The sequence below is a fragment of the Nilaparvata lugens genome, chromosome 7 (genome assembly GCF_014356525.2).
Source record: "Nilaparvata lugens isolate BPH chromosome 7, ASM1435652v1, whole genome shotgun sequence".
In the NCBI taxonomy this organism is placed as follows: domain Eukaryota; kingdom Metazoa; phylum Arthropoda; class Insecta; order Hemiptera; family Delphacidae; genus Nilaparvata; species Nilaparvata lugens.
In genome coordinates, this window is record NC_052510.1 from 53,574,700 (window position 1) to 53,589,977 (window position 15,278).

Here is a 15,278-nt window from a genome sequence, read left to right on the forward strand (position 1 = left end):
TTGCTTTTATTAATTCATTAAAAGTAGCTCATGTGAGTGAAGTGTTTTCAGAATTCTTTGTTCGATTCCTCATACTTTGAGTAAAGAAATGTCTGATTGTAGCCTACATGAATGGGCTAAATTATCTGTATACAAATGATTAGAATGCAATGCTCCAACAAGATTTTCCAAATAAATATATGAAAGCAATCTCAATTCAATTAAGAATGGTCAAAAATTAAAATCACTCAATCTCTAAAAATGATAGTAGGCCTACTTGACGAGAGGAACAATAATATGTCATCAGATTGGCAAAATTCACTCCTATTCTTGATTTATAAGCATTTTTTGAAGATGAGTGATTTTTCTGATCCGAAAATGGAGGAAAGATTTTATATTTCAGTGAATATCTCACCCTGTGAATGAAACGTCACATATTATAGCACAACACTTGTTAGGTCTACCTCTATCCATTGCCCGAATATCAAACAAATCTAGGAGATTTGCATTTATCATGAAGTCCATGAATCTTGAATTTTTGCAAAAATGGTCGAAAATTGAAATCGTTCAAACTCTATCAGGAATGATAATAGTACTACATGACGAATAATATACCGTACATTTAATCGAATTTGCAAAGTTCAACAAAACAAAATTTTATTTTAAATTTGATTAAATCTTTATCATTTCAAGTTTTGCTTGTGGTTTATTCCGAGTTCAAGCTTTGCACTTTACAAAAGAAATTTCATTTTAAACTGGATCAAATCTATATCGAGTCTCATTTTTTATAATGTGGTTCATCAGCAAAAGTAATTCAGGTTAAGCTTTTACTGTGCCAAAGCGTCCCAATAGAACACAAAGTCCCATACTTACCTACGGTACCGTTAGGCTAATGTTAATGAATCTAAATTTAGTAGTATTAAGTACACCAACAAACTTTAATTAATAAGTATGAATATTTTACAATTTGCTTAATTTTGTTTAAGAATAAAGTCATTTTTGTAATTTTGCAGTTTTCTCCCAATTGAATATCTTTTGGTTAAACATTTTCCATTACGGTACCTACTTATTAAAATTCATTTTTGTACTTTTGGAAATGTCTTCTAAGTGGTAGCTGGTAGTGGTACCTTCACCATTTTCTTCACAGCACACTGGGATATGGGAAATAAGATCATCCACTTGCATAAATGTGGAAGTTATTGGCTACCTACCGTACCTTCTTTTGCAGTACCGGTAACTTACCTTCTTTTGACTGCAAATCAAACTTTTTTCACTGGCGTTATTTGCAAGAAGTTGATAGTTTAAAAATGCCATTCTATAATTTATTTATAATATAGGTATTTTTCTCTATTTATAGGCATAGGTATTTATTTTTCATTTGAAATTGATTGCAGTTTAATGACATTATTATTGCATACCACGGTAAGCTGTGGAGATTTGTTACTATTTGAGAACAATAAATTAAAAGCTCACTCCTTTGTGAAGCCATTTCAATTAATAGATGCATGCAAAATTTAACACATGAAAGGAATAGCTGGTTTCAACAATTTATTTTGAATTTGAATTGAACCTTAATGGCAAACTGGACAAAGCTCTCGGCTGTTTGGGTTGGCATTTTGGATTAGCTTCATGTCCAGTCAATCAGAGAGCTTCTTATCTGTCGTGCTGACTGAAAAGATTGCTATTGTGGTTTGGCCCTTAGCCTTCAGCTGGACTGAAGTGGACTAGACCATGAGACCAACACATACCTAAATACTTCTATACCTAGACCAATAGCACGCAGCATGCAGGGGAATTGGTATTGCTACATGAATGCAGAGTTGGACATTTGTGAGCATGGCGTTTCCAGTTCCATATACTCCTGCAACAAAAAGTTGATGCTACTATTGTCCCTGTGTGCAGGCTGATATCATGTCAAATCTCATTTTCACAATAGGCCTACTTGAAGATTGTCAGACCACTCTCAATACGGTACCTCATGTGTTGAGGTGCCTCAAGCCTAGCAGAAATATTGAGTGACTTGTGGTTGGGGAGTCCATTAATATATTAGATAAAGCTTCAAGAAATCCGTCGCTTCCGCTACTCAAAGGGAAGAGATATCCCATAGAGGAAATGTGTTAAAAAGCATACATAAGGCCTATAATACAACGAGAGCTGTTCATCTGTGTATGAGAATTTGTCATCTGAAAAGGCATGCAAGGCTAAATAAGATAGTAGGTACTAGCACGGTATATAATATATATTATATATGATTATATATTATATAATCAAGAAGATTATTGACCGAGCAAAGTGGGGTCTAAGATTCAAGTAGACGATTTGGCATTTCTCTTAATGTTTTAATGTTTATATGTTGCGCGTTTACAGCGAAACGCGGTAATAGATTTTCATAAAATTTACAGGTATTTTCTATTTTTTGATTGCGCGTCGACGTATATACAAGGTTTTTGGAAATTTTGCATTTCAACGATAATATAAAAGGAAAAAGGAGCCTCCTTCATACGCCAATATTAGAGTAAAAATCAGACTATAGAATTATTCATCATAAATCAGCTGACAAGTGATTACACAGATGTGTGGAGAAGCCAGTCGATTGCTGTATTTCCATGAGGTCTGTAGTTTCAATCAGGTACTTGTAGATGAGTATACTGCGTGAGTTCTACTGTTCACAGAACTACTAGTATATTTTCATCTAAATACTGTGGTTACTAGAGTAATTATATAACCATGGTTATATAGTTACTATAGTAGGTACTAGGGTAATGGCAAATATGTCAAAACACACCTGGAATCAATATTAAATATTTATTGTGTTGATAACTGAAATCATCTGTAAGGTTGCACCAGAAACGTTGAACTTTCAAAACCGTTTGAAATGTCAATCCTTGAAAGATGAACTGGATATAGCATATGCCTGTTCATAGCATTTATGAAAGTTAAGATATGATATCTTTTTCCTTTTCCTTTAGTCAGAATAAAACAAGTTGAGACTGACAAATAACCAGACATAACTCAACCTATTCTCAATCATCCTTCAGTTTATAAAACGCTTACTTATAGCTCTGTATGTAAATATGCTTTCAAGAACATAGCTTGACAATCAAACTTCTCAATGGAAAATTTATTAATTCGATTTGCGCTTTGCTAGATTTATGCTCCTGTGAGAAAAGTTCTAACTAACCTCCAGTGCTCATGCTCAAGCTTTTATAGGTTTAATATACAAAAGGCCTTTGCTGGTAGGCAAAATATCGCATCCCTGAAAATACAATGGAGTATAGACAAACTATACAGCACCAACATTTTTTGAGAAACATGCTTTCTGCTTTTAAAAAACATTCTGAATTATATCAGCATATTGTTATTTGAAAGCAATAACTCAAACTTGCAATCATGACCAAATAAAAAATCTTGATTTGATTATGTCCTAGCCTATCTTCTAGGTTATCTTCATAATTACACAGTTTGACTATACGTTAGGCTATAGTTTTTGGAGATGCGATATTATGATTTTCTTCTACCCTGCTGATCGAGTGACCTTGTTATTTTCACAGAGGTGGATCAGCTACAATAGTTGATTCTAGATTGTTATAAATTTCTGCTGTGTAATAACTTAGTTTAAAGGTTTGTATATAATCTATTCTCATGATAAATACCAGTAAATTTAGTATTATATACAGTTGCATGAGTTATATGTTTTGATATTACAGTTATCTACTTTGAGAAGTCTGGAAGATAGCAGATTGCTGACAATAATTTTCTTGATTGCATCAAGTTTCTAAATCCCCTTGTATTTTGTATGCATCAGTTTGTGTATAATATTTGATTTTAAATGTCAAGGATTCTTGCTGATATTACATAATTATACTATCATTGGCAAAGTTGAATACGGTAATTAAAGATTGGGATCTAGTCACAGCAAGGTTATATGCAATGTATCAGCGCCACACTCTCGCCAAGTTCCAAGCGCCTTGCTAAATACGGGTGGAGTGATGGAAAGCGGCGGCACAGTAGTCATCCAAACTCTCGCGCTTGCCGAAATTTATATGCATTTGGTAAGAGTGTAGAAATTGAAGTGCCATTTGCACTAGACGCTATTTCATGATATTTAGTACCTTGTTTTGTAATATGATATCATAACTGGCACTTCGATTGAGCATTACAACTTTCACAGTGATTAGTGATTTATTCAAGTTAGCTATTCTTGATAAATTTGTGATACAGAATTTGGTTCATATTATAATTGTTGTTTTCAGATGTCTGCCAAGGCTATAGCAAAGCCCGTAATGAGGCGGATGCTTTACACTCAAACCAAAAAGGATCTGGTTATTGCCATTGCAGCTTCAGTGGCTACTGGGGTTGCCTACAAATTTTTGGTGGCTGAACCTAGGAAGCAGAGATACGCAGAATTCTACAGGTAACTTGAGATTTTTACTTTCCTTGCCCTATTACCATAGGTAAGGAAGGTATTGCTTTCCGAAAAAAAAATAAGGTACCCAATTTTCAAACTTCTATACGTTTCAAGGTCCCCTGAGTCCAAAAAAGTGGTTTTTGGGTATTGGTCTGTATGTGTGTATGAGTGTATGTGCGTCTGTGTACACAATATCTCATCTCCCAATTAAGGGAATGACTTGAAATTTGGAACTTAAGGTCCTTACAATATAAGGATCCGACACGAACAATTTCGATCAAATGAAATTCAAGATGGCGGCTAAAATGGCGAAAATGTTGTCAAAAACAGGGGTTTTTGCGATTTGATCAAAAACGGCTCTAATGATTTCGATTAAATTCATACCTAAAATAGTTATTGATAAGCTCTATCAACTGCCACAAGTCCCATATCTGTAAAAATTTCAGGAGCTCCGCCCCGTCTTTGCAAAGTTTGATTTTAGAATCCCAATTATCAGGCTTCAGATACAATTTAAACAAAAAAATTCGAGTGGAAAAGATTGACATTACAATTAATGTCCAGTAACATTTTCACCTAAACTTGAAAATAAGCACGAAATTCGAGAAAATGTGATTATTCTTTTGCAAACTGTTGGCAACTGTTGATTCTAATAAATGATTCACTATAAAGAGATAGCAGACCTTGTATGTCTCCAGCGTTATTGTCCTGTCACCAGCTGGCTCAGATATTTGTTTATAAGAGATGCCCGTGAACACTAGCCTCATGTGATGAATTTTTTTAACGGCAAGGAAAAGTCGTGTGAGTGCGCCACACCAGATTGTTATTGTATTGTCACCTTGTCAGTGCCTGTCACCTACATATGCTCAGGCCGGAATGTAATGATTTTTTCCTGACGCCATTGTACATTCCAGAGTAGAGCCGTGATAAAAGATATGTCTATTGACCTTAATACCAATCCAACATAGTTGGACAAGAAATCGGATAGTGAATGGCCCGCTTGAAAAACGTTTTTTTAGCGCATCAGAGTTTAAAACGCAGCGCTTTCTTAAGCGACACAGTGTGACGAGAACCCAACCTTTTTAGATAATGCTATCACGGAAGATGAGTCTTGGATGTTTGAGTACAACCCATTTTTATGGTTCAACACTTCCTAAAAAGTCTGGGACCTCGGCACACTGTGTTGCTCAAAGTTGCGCTGCGGCCGCTTTATTTTGAACTCTCTCGCGAGAGGAACATGCCTGTTGTCACTCTTGGAAATGCCTGTAACAACACTCCGGCAGGGCGGATACAACGTACTGGCTTGCAGGTCGCAGTTGGCCTTAATCCCATGACTCAAACCATAATCATAACAGCCGCAACACTCTGCAATGTGCGTCGGAAAAAATACATTAAGACTACTTTCCGGACATACGCTGTAGAATTTAGGCTAGCTCAGGTCTGGTATCAGAGTTTTAAGGTCGCATCTAATCATTTTCAGGGCCTCTGACATGATCTAACGACTGTTTTTAGGAAGCTGGGACCAACAGATTAACTTATCCATCTGAGACACGAATTGGGCCGAGAGAAATATCTTGGTATAAGATAGGTCTATAATTCATAGATTGATTTGGCACCGTGCTATCGAGTTGTACAATATACCAGCTAAAAAGTAAATTAAAAAAGTAATATAGGTACCAGCTATTTGTATTCTGAAAGTGATTCTTAATTTACCGAGGATTATTAATAATTTCAATAATTGAAACAAATTTATTCATTCTGTGATACAATGTTTAGGTACATAAGATTGAAGCCAAATCAAATTATTATTTTATTGTAAATTATTACAGTTTCAATATCAGCATGGAACTATTCAACTAAACTCAGTCTATTTGTGCTTTAAACAGACCCTTGCGAAGTACGGGTTACCAGCTAGTAAATCATAAATTTGGATGATGTCTAATAAAACATTAAAGCCCGAAGTGTTTATTGAAATGATAGCGAGTGATTGCTAGTTTTTCCAATTAAAAACTTAGCGTTTCTCATTATAATGGTTAGATTCAAGGTTTTATGAAGATGCTTCAGATTCGAAGGTTTTTTTGGTTTTTCCAGGTAGAAGAAATAATATCAATTTTCTAACGGTCAAGCTACTTTTATATAATATATTTTATATCATTCAACAATACATGATTATAAAGTTTTTTGTACGGCGTTAGACAATAGTTTAACACTCAAATGTATTTCAAGTATTAATAGTTGAATGTATTTAAATATTTGAAGTGTATAATTTCCCTTTTTTACAGAAACTACGACCCAAATGCAGCCTACGACAGAATGGAGGCCAAGGGCGTTTTTCAAGACTTGCCTTGAAAGGCTAAATATGTGGTTTATGTAAATTCGAAAAAGTGTTTAGATTGTATGTTCTTTAGATTAAATTCCAATTAAATAAAAACTGATGCTTTAACACTCCTATTCACATGTTTTCTTTTCAATTTTAGCGTGAATTTGGTATTATTTTGTGAATTACATTTTAAATCAAAAGAATAAACCATTTATAAGATGGACATATCATAGACTAGGACATATCGTACTGGTTCTGGAGTAAAAATAGATTTCGCCTAAATTTTTTTAAAAATAAACAAATTTTGCCTACTAAAATGAAGATAATATTTCAATTGCGTAGTTTATTATTCGCAATAGAAACATCAAATTTTATAATCTATCTATCTATATAAATAAAAATTGAGCCTCAAATTTTGAAGTTCAATAACTTTTTTATGAGTGCACCGAATTTTGATGATTTTTTTTAGTTGTTTTCGTTATGTTCAGGACCAGGTTTATGGCCTATCAAAATTTATAATCCGACTTCAGGACTCTTTCCTACGGTCCTTCAAAGTTTGCATGTAATCCTTATGGGAGAAGAATTTGTGAGCTGGCCACACACAGAAATAAAAATCAGCTGTTATAATCATTGCGTCATCCTACAGCCGTCGGTAGATTTGTTTTTCAATTTTCTTCCTACTAATTCACAAAATTTAAATTCTGTAATTATTATGCCGCTATACGAACGACGTCCAAACTTGGGTGTAGATGCTGTAAATTAAGAATATGTAGGCTACGGGAAAATCAGCAGCAAGGAGATATACCATTCAATTCCCAGCAAGCTGCATTCAACTATAACTAAAAATACAAACTGCTACACAACTAACTAAGCACAAAGGAAGTCCATATTGAGATAAAAAGTATAGTATAATACTGAAATAATAATACTTAAAGTATAATACTGATTGTTGGATAATTTTCATAAAAATATAGTGCATAAGATTAAGCTAAGGCTAAGCACACCTGAGGAGGCGCGGCTGGTGATGCAAAGTATTGATCTTTGGAGGTTCCACGCCATGCCCGATTCAGTGTGTGTGAGTTCTTCCATTCAAACCAATAAGCAAGAAGCACCTGGATGCAAAATGCCGCATCGCCCCTCCTCAGGTGTATATCCAGCTAAAGTTTTGTCATGATATGTATTAACTATTTGGCGGTACGAAGTTCGCCGGGCCAGCTGGTAATTTAATAATAAATGGAAGTTGAATTATCAAGCGGTTGCTTAATTTTGCTTGGCAAACAGATTGGTGAAAGTTTGTAGACTTGCAATAATAAATGATTGAGTCAAAAGAAGTCAATAAGTTTTGCATCACTGGTTCGAAACGCGGGACAGCGACGGGAGCGGGACTATCTCAACTATTTAACCACGGCTTAGAACCTCTCCCGTTTCCGTCGCAGTCCAGCGTTTCGCTCCGTTGTGCGCAATGCTTGCAATTCGAGTTTGCAATAGGCCTAACAAATTAAGTGACTTATTTGCTAGGACAGGCTTTTTTGGTTAACTCAAAAAGTATGCATGTTACGGACATGATTATCCTGAACAAAATTGAAGCTTACATAATTTCCTAAAATATTCATCCCACAAATGTTTCTATACCTTTTATAGTTTTGGAGATATCCGCTCTTGGAGGTGTGACATTTTTGCAAAAACACGTTTGCCTCCATTTTTTTCCTATTTTGAAAAATGACAAAGGAATATGAAGGGAATCTTTTAAACACCATTTTTGACTTGGCAGTTTTGTTGTGACCAATTAGGAGGTGAATATCAAAGTCGCCATCCTTACCCTTTGTGCGAAAGGGATGAGGCTAGTTTAAAAGTTGCATTTTTCAATTTAAACGCTTATATCTTAGAAAAATGCATTCAACTGACATGACTAACCATTCAAAAATGAAGCTTGATAAATTCCATGGAAAAATCTATGCTGGTTATGGGATGGATTATAGAGCATTTAATTCTACATTCTCTCTGAAGAGTGTAAAGTTATCAAAATAAGAGGTTTTCATCCAATTGTTCGCTCTTACAAAACTTATAACTCTCCAACAGTGCATCGTAAAAACGAATGCTTATCGTAGGATTGTAAAGAATTTAATTCCCTTTATTTTGATGTATTATTCCACTATTTCATATTTTCCTTTCATTATAGCAGTCTGTTTTATAGCAGCTTCAATGTGGGGGATTAAATTTGAAATTACGCAACTACTGATCATTTGACAAAGAAATTTGAAAGAATTGTCAGGAAATGTTTGTTTAGTGATTTTCTCATATCTTCATAGAAGCAGGACCTCCTATATACTACCTAGGTTTATAGGAAGTACTGATAGAAGCCTAAAAAGATTGAGAACTTTCATAATGATTCAAGATCTTCCATTTCCAGTTGGATACAAATGAACTTGAGAAATCTGTATTCGTTATCTAATTAATGAATTTAAAAAACAAGGAATGTGCATAATTGGAGAAATGGAATGAAATGAATGTATGCAATGGATAGTGTGCATACTTTGAATGAAAAGAGAGACCGCTATCAGATAGATTATAAAATCACTTCACTTGAATGGGCTACTTTTGTACAAATTAATAAAAACAATATAAAAACTTGTAGTACCCTTTAAAACACATTGTTGAAATATTTTAAAGTTTCTAATAATGAAGGGTAGGTACTTCACGTTTTTATATGGTTTTTATTAATCAGCTAAATTATCTATGTCGGGTGAATAATAAGAACATGAACTTCTTAAAAATGTGTCTTTATACAAATTAGACAAAATAAAAGCGAATAATTTTTTGTTTACATATCTTAAATAATAATAATATAAAACCTGGTTTACAATTTTACAATAGAACACTAGTTAATACATATGAAGACTAGGAGTTTATCATAAAGTTGGAACGTTCAGCGCGTTATTTCTTATAAAATACTGTTCTGTAAATTATTATGGACTATCGAAAAGCACAAGGATAAATCTATTCATTCATAAAATTGTGATGTTTTTGTTTATTCTAGTCATTCTTTAATTCACATATTAATCTTGAATAAATTGGTTCAAGAACCATAATATGATTGCATTCTTCCTGATCCTGTGAGCGAAACCAGAAAGATTCTTCAAATGTTATGATTAGATAACTGCATTATTCGCAATGAGTAGTAATATTGTTTTTGATTATGTTTTGATTGTCCTTGTATTTATACCATATCATCTAACAAGCAATTATAAAACCATTTCAGTCAGTTAAAGAGTATTCTCACTATCTCTCCAAATTATATACATTTCAAATAAAAATCATATTGTGAAGGCTGTGTCAAAAGGATAAAAAAACTTTCTACATGTGATATTTTTCAATATTACTTTCCTTGCCCTATTACCATAGGTAAGGAAAGTATTGCTTTCCGAAAAAAATTAAGGTACCCCAATTTCTATACGTTTCAAGGTCCCCTGAGTCCAAAAAAGTGGTTTTTGGGTATTATATGTGTGTGTGTGTGTATGAGTGTATGTGCGTCTGTGTACACGATATCTCATCTCCCAATTAACGGAATGACTTGAAATTTGGAACTTAAGGTCCTTACAGTATATGTATGTGACACGAACAATTTCGATCAAATGCAATACAAGATGGCGGCTAAAATGGCGAAAATGTTGTCAAAAACAGGGTTTTTCGCGATTCTCTCAAAAACGGCTCCAACGATTCTGATTAAATTCATACCTTTAATAGTCATTGATAAGCTCTATCAACTGCCACGAGTCCCATATTTGTAAAAATTTCAGGAGCTCCGCCCCGTCTATGCAAAGTTCGATTTTAGATTTCCAATTATCAGGTCTCAGATATAATTTAAACGAAAAATTTCGAGTGGAAAAGATTTACCATGAAAATCTCTTCAATTAATGTTCAGTAACATTTTCACCTAAAATTGAAAATAAGCTCGAAATTCGAGAAAATGTGATTATCCAATTGCAAACTGTTGGCAACTGTTGATTCTATTTAATCATTCACAATGAAGAGATAGCAGACCTCGTATGTCTCCAGCGTTATTGTCCTGTCACCAGCTGGCTTAGATCTTTGTTTATAAGAAGACTTGAGCTGCGCGGGAACACTAGCATCAGGTGATAAATTTTCATAACGGCTAGGAAAGTTGTGTGAGTGCGCCACACCAGATTTTTTTTCGATTTGTATACTATCAAGCTATTGAAATGGAAAAGTTCTCTAGGAATTTTTTTTTATCATTACTTTTTGAGTTATGAGATAAATTTTCAATTTTTGGGACAGATCATTTAAAATTTGATAAGAGATAAATCCATGAAATTTTGAGGATAAATTCTTCATGATATTGTTGATTGAATGAAACAAAAATTCCCTGAAAATGCCAATTTTTGAGAAGTTATTCAAATTATTAAGAAAACTGATATTTTCAGGAAATTTTCGTTTTATTCAATCAATAATAATGCCATTAAGAAATTATTTTTAGTGTTTCATAAATTTATCTCTTACCAAATTTGAAATGATCTGTCCAAAAAATTTAAACTAGGCGCTCATATCTCAAAAAGTAATGATCGGTAAAAAATGTTTTCCTGAGAAAACTTTTTTCATTTGATAGCTTGATAGTAGACAAATTGGAAAACTTTAAAAAATATCAAAGAGGATAGCACAAGGTTACCTTATTTTTTCTCTGCCTATCATTTTGATGATGTACTTATTGTATCAATCAATAGAGATTCAATCAACAGTAGAAAGTTTTTTTGCCTTCACAAAGCCTTAATGAGAAAAAGGTTTCATATAGGTGATGTTTTTGTGGGTTTGAACATCCATGAGGTACCAGACACTTATAGCTTGAATAATATTTACAACTATTGAAAAATAAATACCTTTTATACCTTTATGGTAAATCTTTTTATAGAGACTATTTGAAATTCAATAACGAGTAGTGATAGTCACTCAGAGACGTATTCTTGAAAATACCATACCGACTACATTTATATGAACAGAATTATCCTGTTCTAAAATCTCAAGAGTGTGATGTACTCTGTGAATTGAGGATTCTAGTTTACAGTCAACATTGGAAAAATTTTATGCTTGGCGAAAGAATTCTATCAAAGTAAACATGTTATTTTACAAGTACCTAGTAAATATAAATCATAGAATTTTTCATTTTTAACTCAGGGGCTTATAGCTCAAAAATTTTATATCCACATTTTTTCAAAGGCATTATTGTCACAACTTTTCTATTAGAATTCTATAATATTTCTTTTATGTATCAAAAAATACAAATTTCATTTGAATAATTATTTCCAATAATAAATAGCCTATATATTTAATCGATGTCATAAAAAATATACAGTAATATTGAGAATCAAAGCTTTAAAAAGAATCCATTGCTAATAATTCAAAATAACATTCTTCAATAACCAAGGTTATCATCTATATATAATACTAAAGTTAGTTCTTTTACACATAAAAAACATCTTACACTTCAAAAAACATTTATACAAGTTCTATGTAGACTCATTAAATATTTATTTGGAATCGCATGTTAAACTGGAGATTCATCTATTAGAACATCATTGGAAAGTAAGATAAACAGAAAACAGTGGACCTTATAATTTTCACTGAGTATTCCAATTTACAAGTGTTTAGAAATTTCTATCATTGATACAATAATGTTTCTTTTCGAAGATGTAGAGATCCAAATAGAATAGAGTGAGATGATTAAAAAACCTAGGTACATGTTTAGTGACTAGGGTCTCAAAGGGAGAATCGAAATATTTTAAGAAAAAATTACTCTACTTTTCAAGATGTCTATTTTTCGACGAGTAATTAGTTTGAAATTTGGAAGTTACTCAAAACTAGCAATACGAGTATATATTTTAAAATTTTGTTTCTAAAAAATAAACGTTTTTTTACATCTCCACAGCTTTGCGTCCATTGTTGGTAAAAGTGTCCAAACAAACTAGTTCTCATAAATTAATATTTCTTGTTTACAGAGAACATACAGTTTATGATAATGGGGCATATTACTCTAGAAAACTAAAGTAAAGAAGGACTGTTTAAGAAGATGGAAAAGATCCATGCAGAACTAAAATAATAATATTGGTTCTCGGTCTTTAAAAGTAGTTTAAAATGTAAATAGTAAAAATAACTTATCAGGCATTTTCTCCACTAGTCAACACAAACCGGAATTTTTGAGAGTTCATATAATAAATTTGATAAGCTAATATTACCTTTCACACATAGCATAGCATCCAAACATGACTGTATCACAGACGTTTTGAACTGACCAACCTCTTTATATTTGGTCTCTAACTATATAACCATTTATTCAAGTTGATTAGTTGCATTTTATTTACAAGGGCTGACTTTAAATGAGGCAGAACTTACACAGATTGGACCACATAACTTAACAAAGCCCTTTAGAGAGAGTACGGTTTTATATTGTGCTTGATTATTGAAAATAGAGGTGTAATATCGAATTATTTGAACATTTATCCTAAACAGTTACCATGAAAAATAAAAGCCCAATTGATGGAAACTTTTATAGTTGAGTATACAAGAGTTTCTTTCAGATTAAAACTCAATTAAACAGTGATAAAGGTCGCCATACAACTAGCTACATGTATGAAGATATTAAGTCTTCGAAAGTCGTATCCGTCCTATCTCCAAATAATGTTGAAAGCTACGCTACGCTGGTGTCAACGGGACAGATTGCGTGGCGTGGATTATTGAAAATAGAGTACTTCTGTGTTGTATTGGGAGAGAGGACGGCTACGTTACCCAAAGACGTATTTTTAGCTACGCGTCGCTAGGTTTGTGATGACTTTGACTATTGTACAGGTTGTCGCAAGGAAACCCTGTTTCAGGTTTTATCTGTGTCAGTCTGTATTTATGCGAATGTATAATGATAATATTGTAAACCGTACTGTCTTACACAACCTCTCAGAGACTTCAAGACGTGGTTGAAAAATTTAAGGCAATTTGTAATTTAAAACTATCAGTATAGTACACTGTGGTATATCAATATTATTATGAAGGTCGGCATGTCAAGTGAAATTACAAGTCAACTTATTAATGGTCTAGGGGCAGTGGCTCACCACTCATGGTTGCTAGTTAGGTTTATGTGGACCGACAAACACTCATAGTTGATTGTTGGGTTTATGTGGACCGAAAAACACTCATGGTTGGTTGTTGGGTTTATGTGGACCGACAAACACTCATGGTTGTTTGTTGGGTTTATGTGGACCAACAAACACTCATAGTTGGTTGTTGGGTTTATGTAGACCAACAAACACTCATGGTTGGTTGTTTGGTTTATGTGGACCGACAAACACTCATGGTTGGTTGTTGGGTTTATGTGAACCGACAAACACTCATGGTTGGTTGTTGGGTTTATGTGGACCGACAAACACTCATGGTTGGTTGTTTGGTTTATGTGGGGCACCAGCGATCACCAGATCCCTACTGATGGGCAGAGCGGCATCAACCAGTTGCTCAGAGCTCGCGCTGTCCCTCACGGCTCGCCTGAAGCTACTCCTCAAAATGGTCGCCACCTCACAGGCGGTCATCTCACTACTAGCCATTTGAGGAGGTGCTGTTTCTGAGGAGGCACCCCCTCCTCCTCCTCCGGCTGAGCTGCTCCTGTTGATCTCGACTAGCACGGCCGAGTATTCGGGAGGGGGAGGCACTGACTGCACCTGTACCCTGTCCAGAGTGGAGGGCGAACTTGTCTCTTCGTTGCTGTTGAATGCGTGTTGTATCCGGCGCATGCTTCTACGAAAGCTCTGTCGGAACAGCTTGGCGATTCTGCAACAGATTAATAGAAAAATAATTTAGTATATGAATGAATTAATAAAAAGTTATAAGATATAAATAAAAATTGAAATCTAAGTCCCCCTTTAAAATTATTTAATAACGACATGTAGCCGAAACATTTCGTGATTAAATAATTTATTTATTTATTTACAATGCAAATAACACTAATGTAATAACATTGAAAGATAAAATAATAAGGTAGTCCTTGTGCTATTTTTCTTCCAAATTTATAGGTGATAAAGTCCAAGATAAGGTTAGAATTTCACGTGTACAATTTTTAAAAAATGTTGGTCCAAAATAAGCATTAAAACTATAAATTTTAAATTTAGATGGCTTAAATTGATAAATTAATTAGAAATATTCCACAAAATTACTACTTTTAACGAATAATATTGAGTTATTTAAGAAATTAGGAACTATTCAAGAAACACAAACTCGTAAACACTAAAGCTCAGCTGAGAATTTGAAAAGGGTACTTGGATTTCAATTTTTATTTATATTCAAAAGTAGCCCTAGAAAAGACAGTTTGATGGTATAAGACAGTTTTATAAGATTCTGCAATACTCTATAACTCTATTATTCTACTTCGTACCAATGGCAATATAGGCTAAATAAGCTGGTTATGACGTATGCATAGCTACCTAATCAGGTTATTCTATTTATCAATTTTTTTTCTGTTGTAATCTGAATAAAAAGAGTTGTAGCTTGAATAATAAATAAATGAATCTATAAAAATATTAAAAG

The 15,278-nt window shown here is 33.6% G+C and overlaps 2 protein-coding genes across 3 annotated transcripts in view; one reads left to right on the forward strand and one right to left on the reverse strand.

Annotated features, from left to right (window-relative positions):
* The first annotated feature begins 3,204 nt into the window (after positions 1 to 3,204).
* On the forward strand, positions 3,205 to 6,835 carry LOC111051659 (cytochrome c oxidase subunit 6C). Its single transcript, XM_022338205.2, has 3 exons — positions 3,205 to 3,600; positions 4,233 to 4,393; positions 6,667 to 6,835. Exons 2-3 carry the CDS (start codon positions 4,233 to 4,235, stop codon positions 6,731 to 6,733), a joined length of 228 nt encoding a protein of 75 aa, XP_022193897.1. The 5' UTR covers positions 3,205 to 3,600; the 3' UTR covers positions 6,734 to 6,835.
* A 5,796-nt stretch (positions 6,836 to 12,631) lies between these two features.
* Positions 12,632 to 15,278, reverse strand: part of LOC111054698 (sodium- and chloride-dependent glycine transporter 1) — a 162,662-nt gene continuing 160,015 nt past the window's right edge. Inside the window, exons 16-17 of one of the 2 annotated variants that reach the window (XR_005571856.1) lie at positions 14,038 to 14,525; positions 12,632 to 13,842 (exon numbers count right to left, since the gene is read on the reverse strand). Coding sequence is in view for 1 of the 2 variants with exons in the window: in XM_039433158.1 (XP_039289092.1) it covers positions 14,132 to 14,525 (394 nt within the window). In the remaining variant the exon portion in view is untranslated. Of the gene's footprint in view, positions 14,526 to 15,278 lie in introns of both variants that reach the window. The other variant, XM_039433158.1, reaches the window with a different exon arrangement.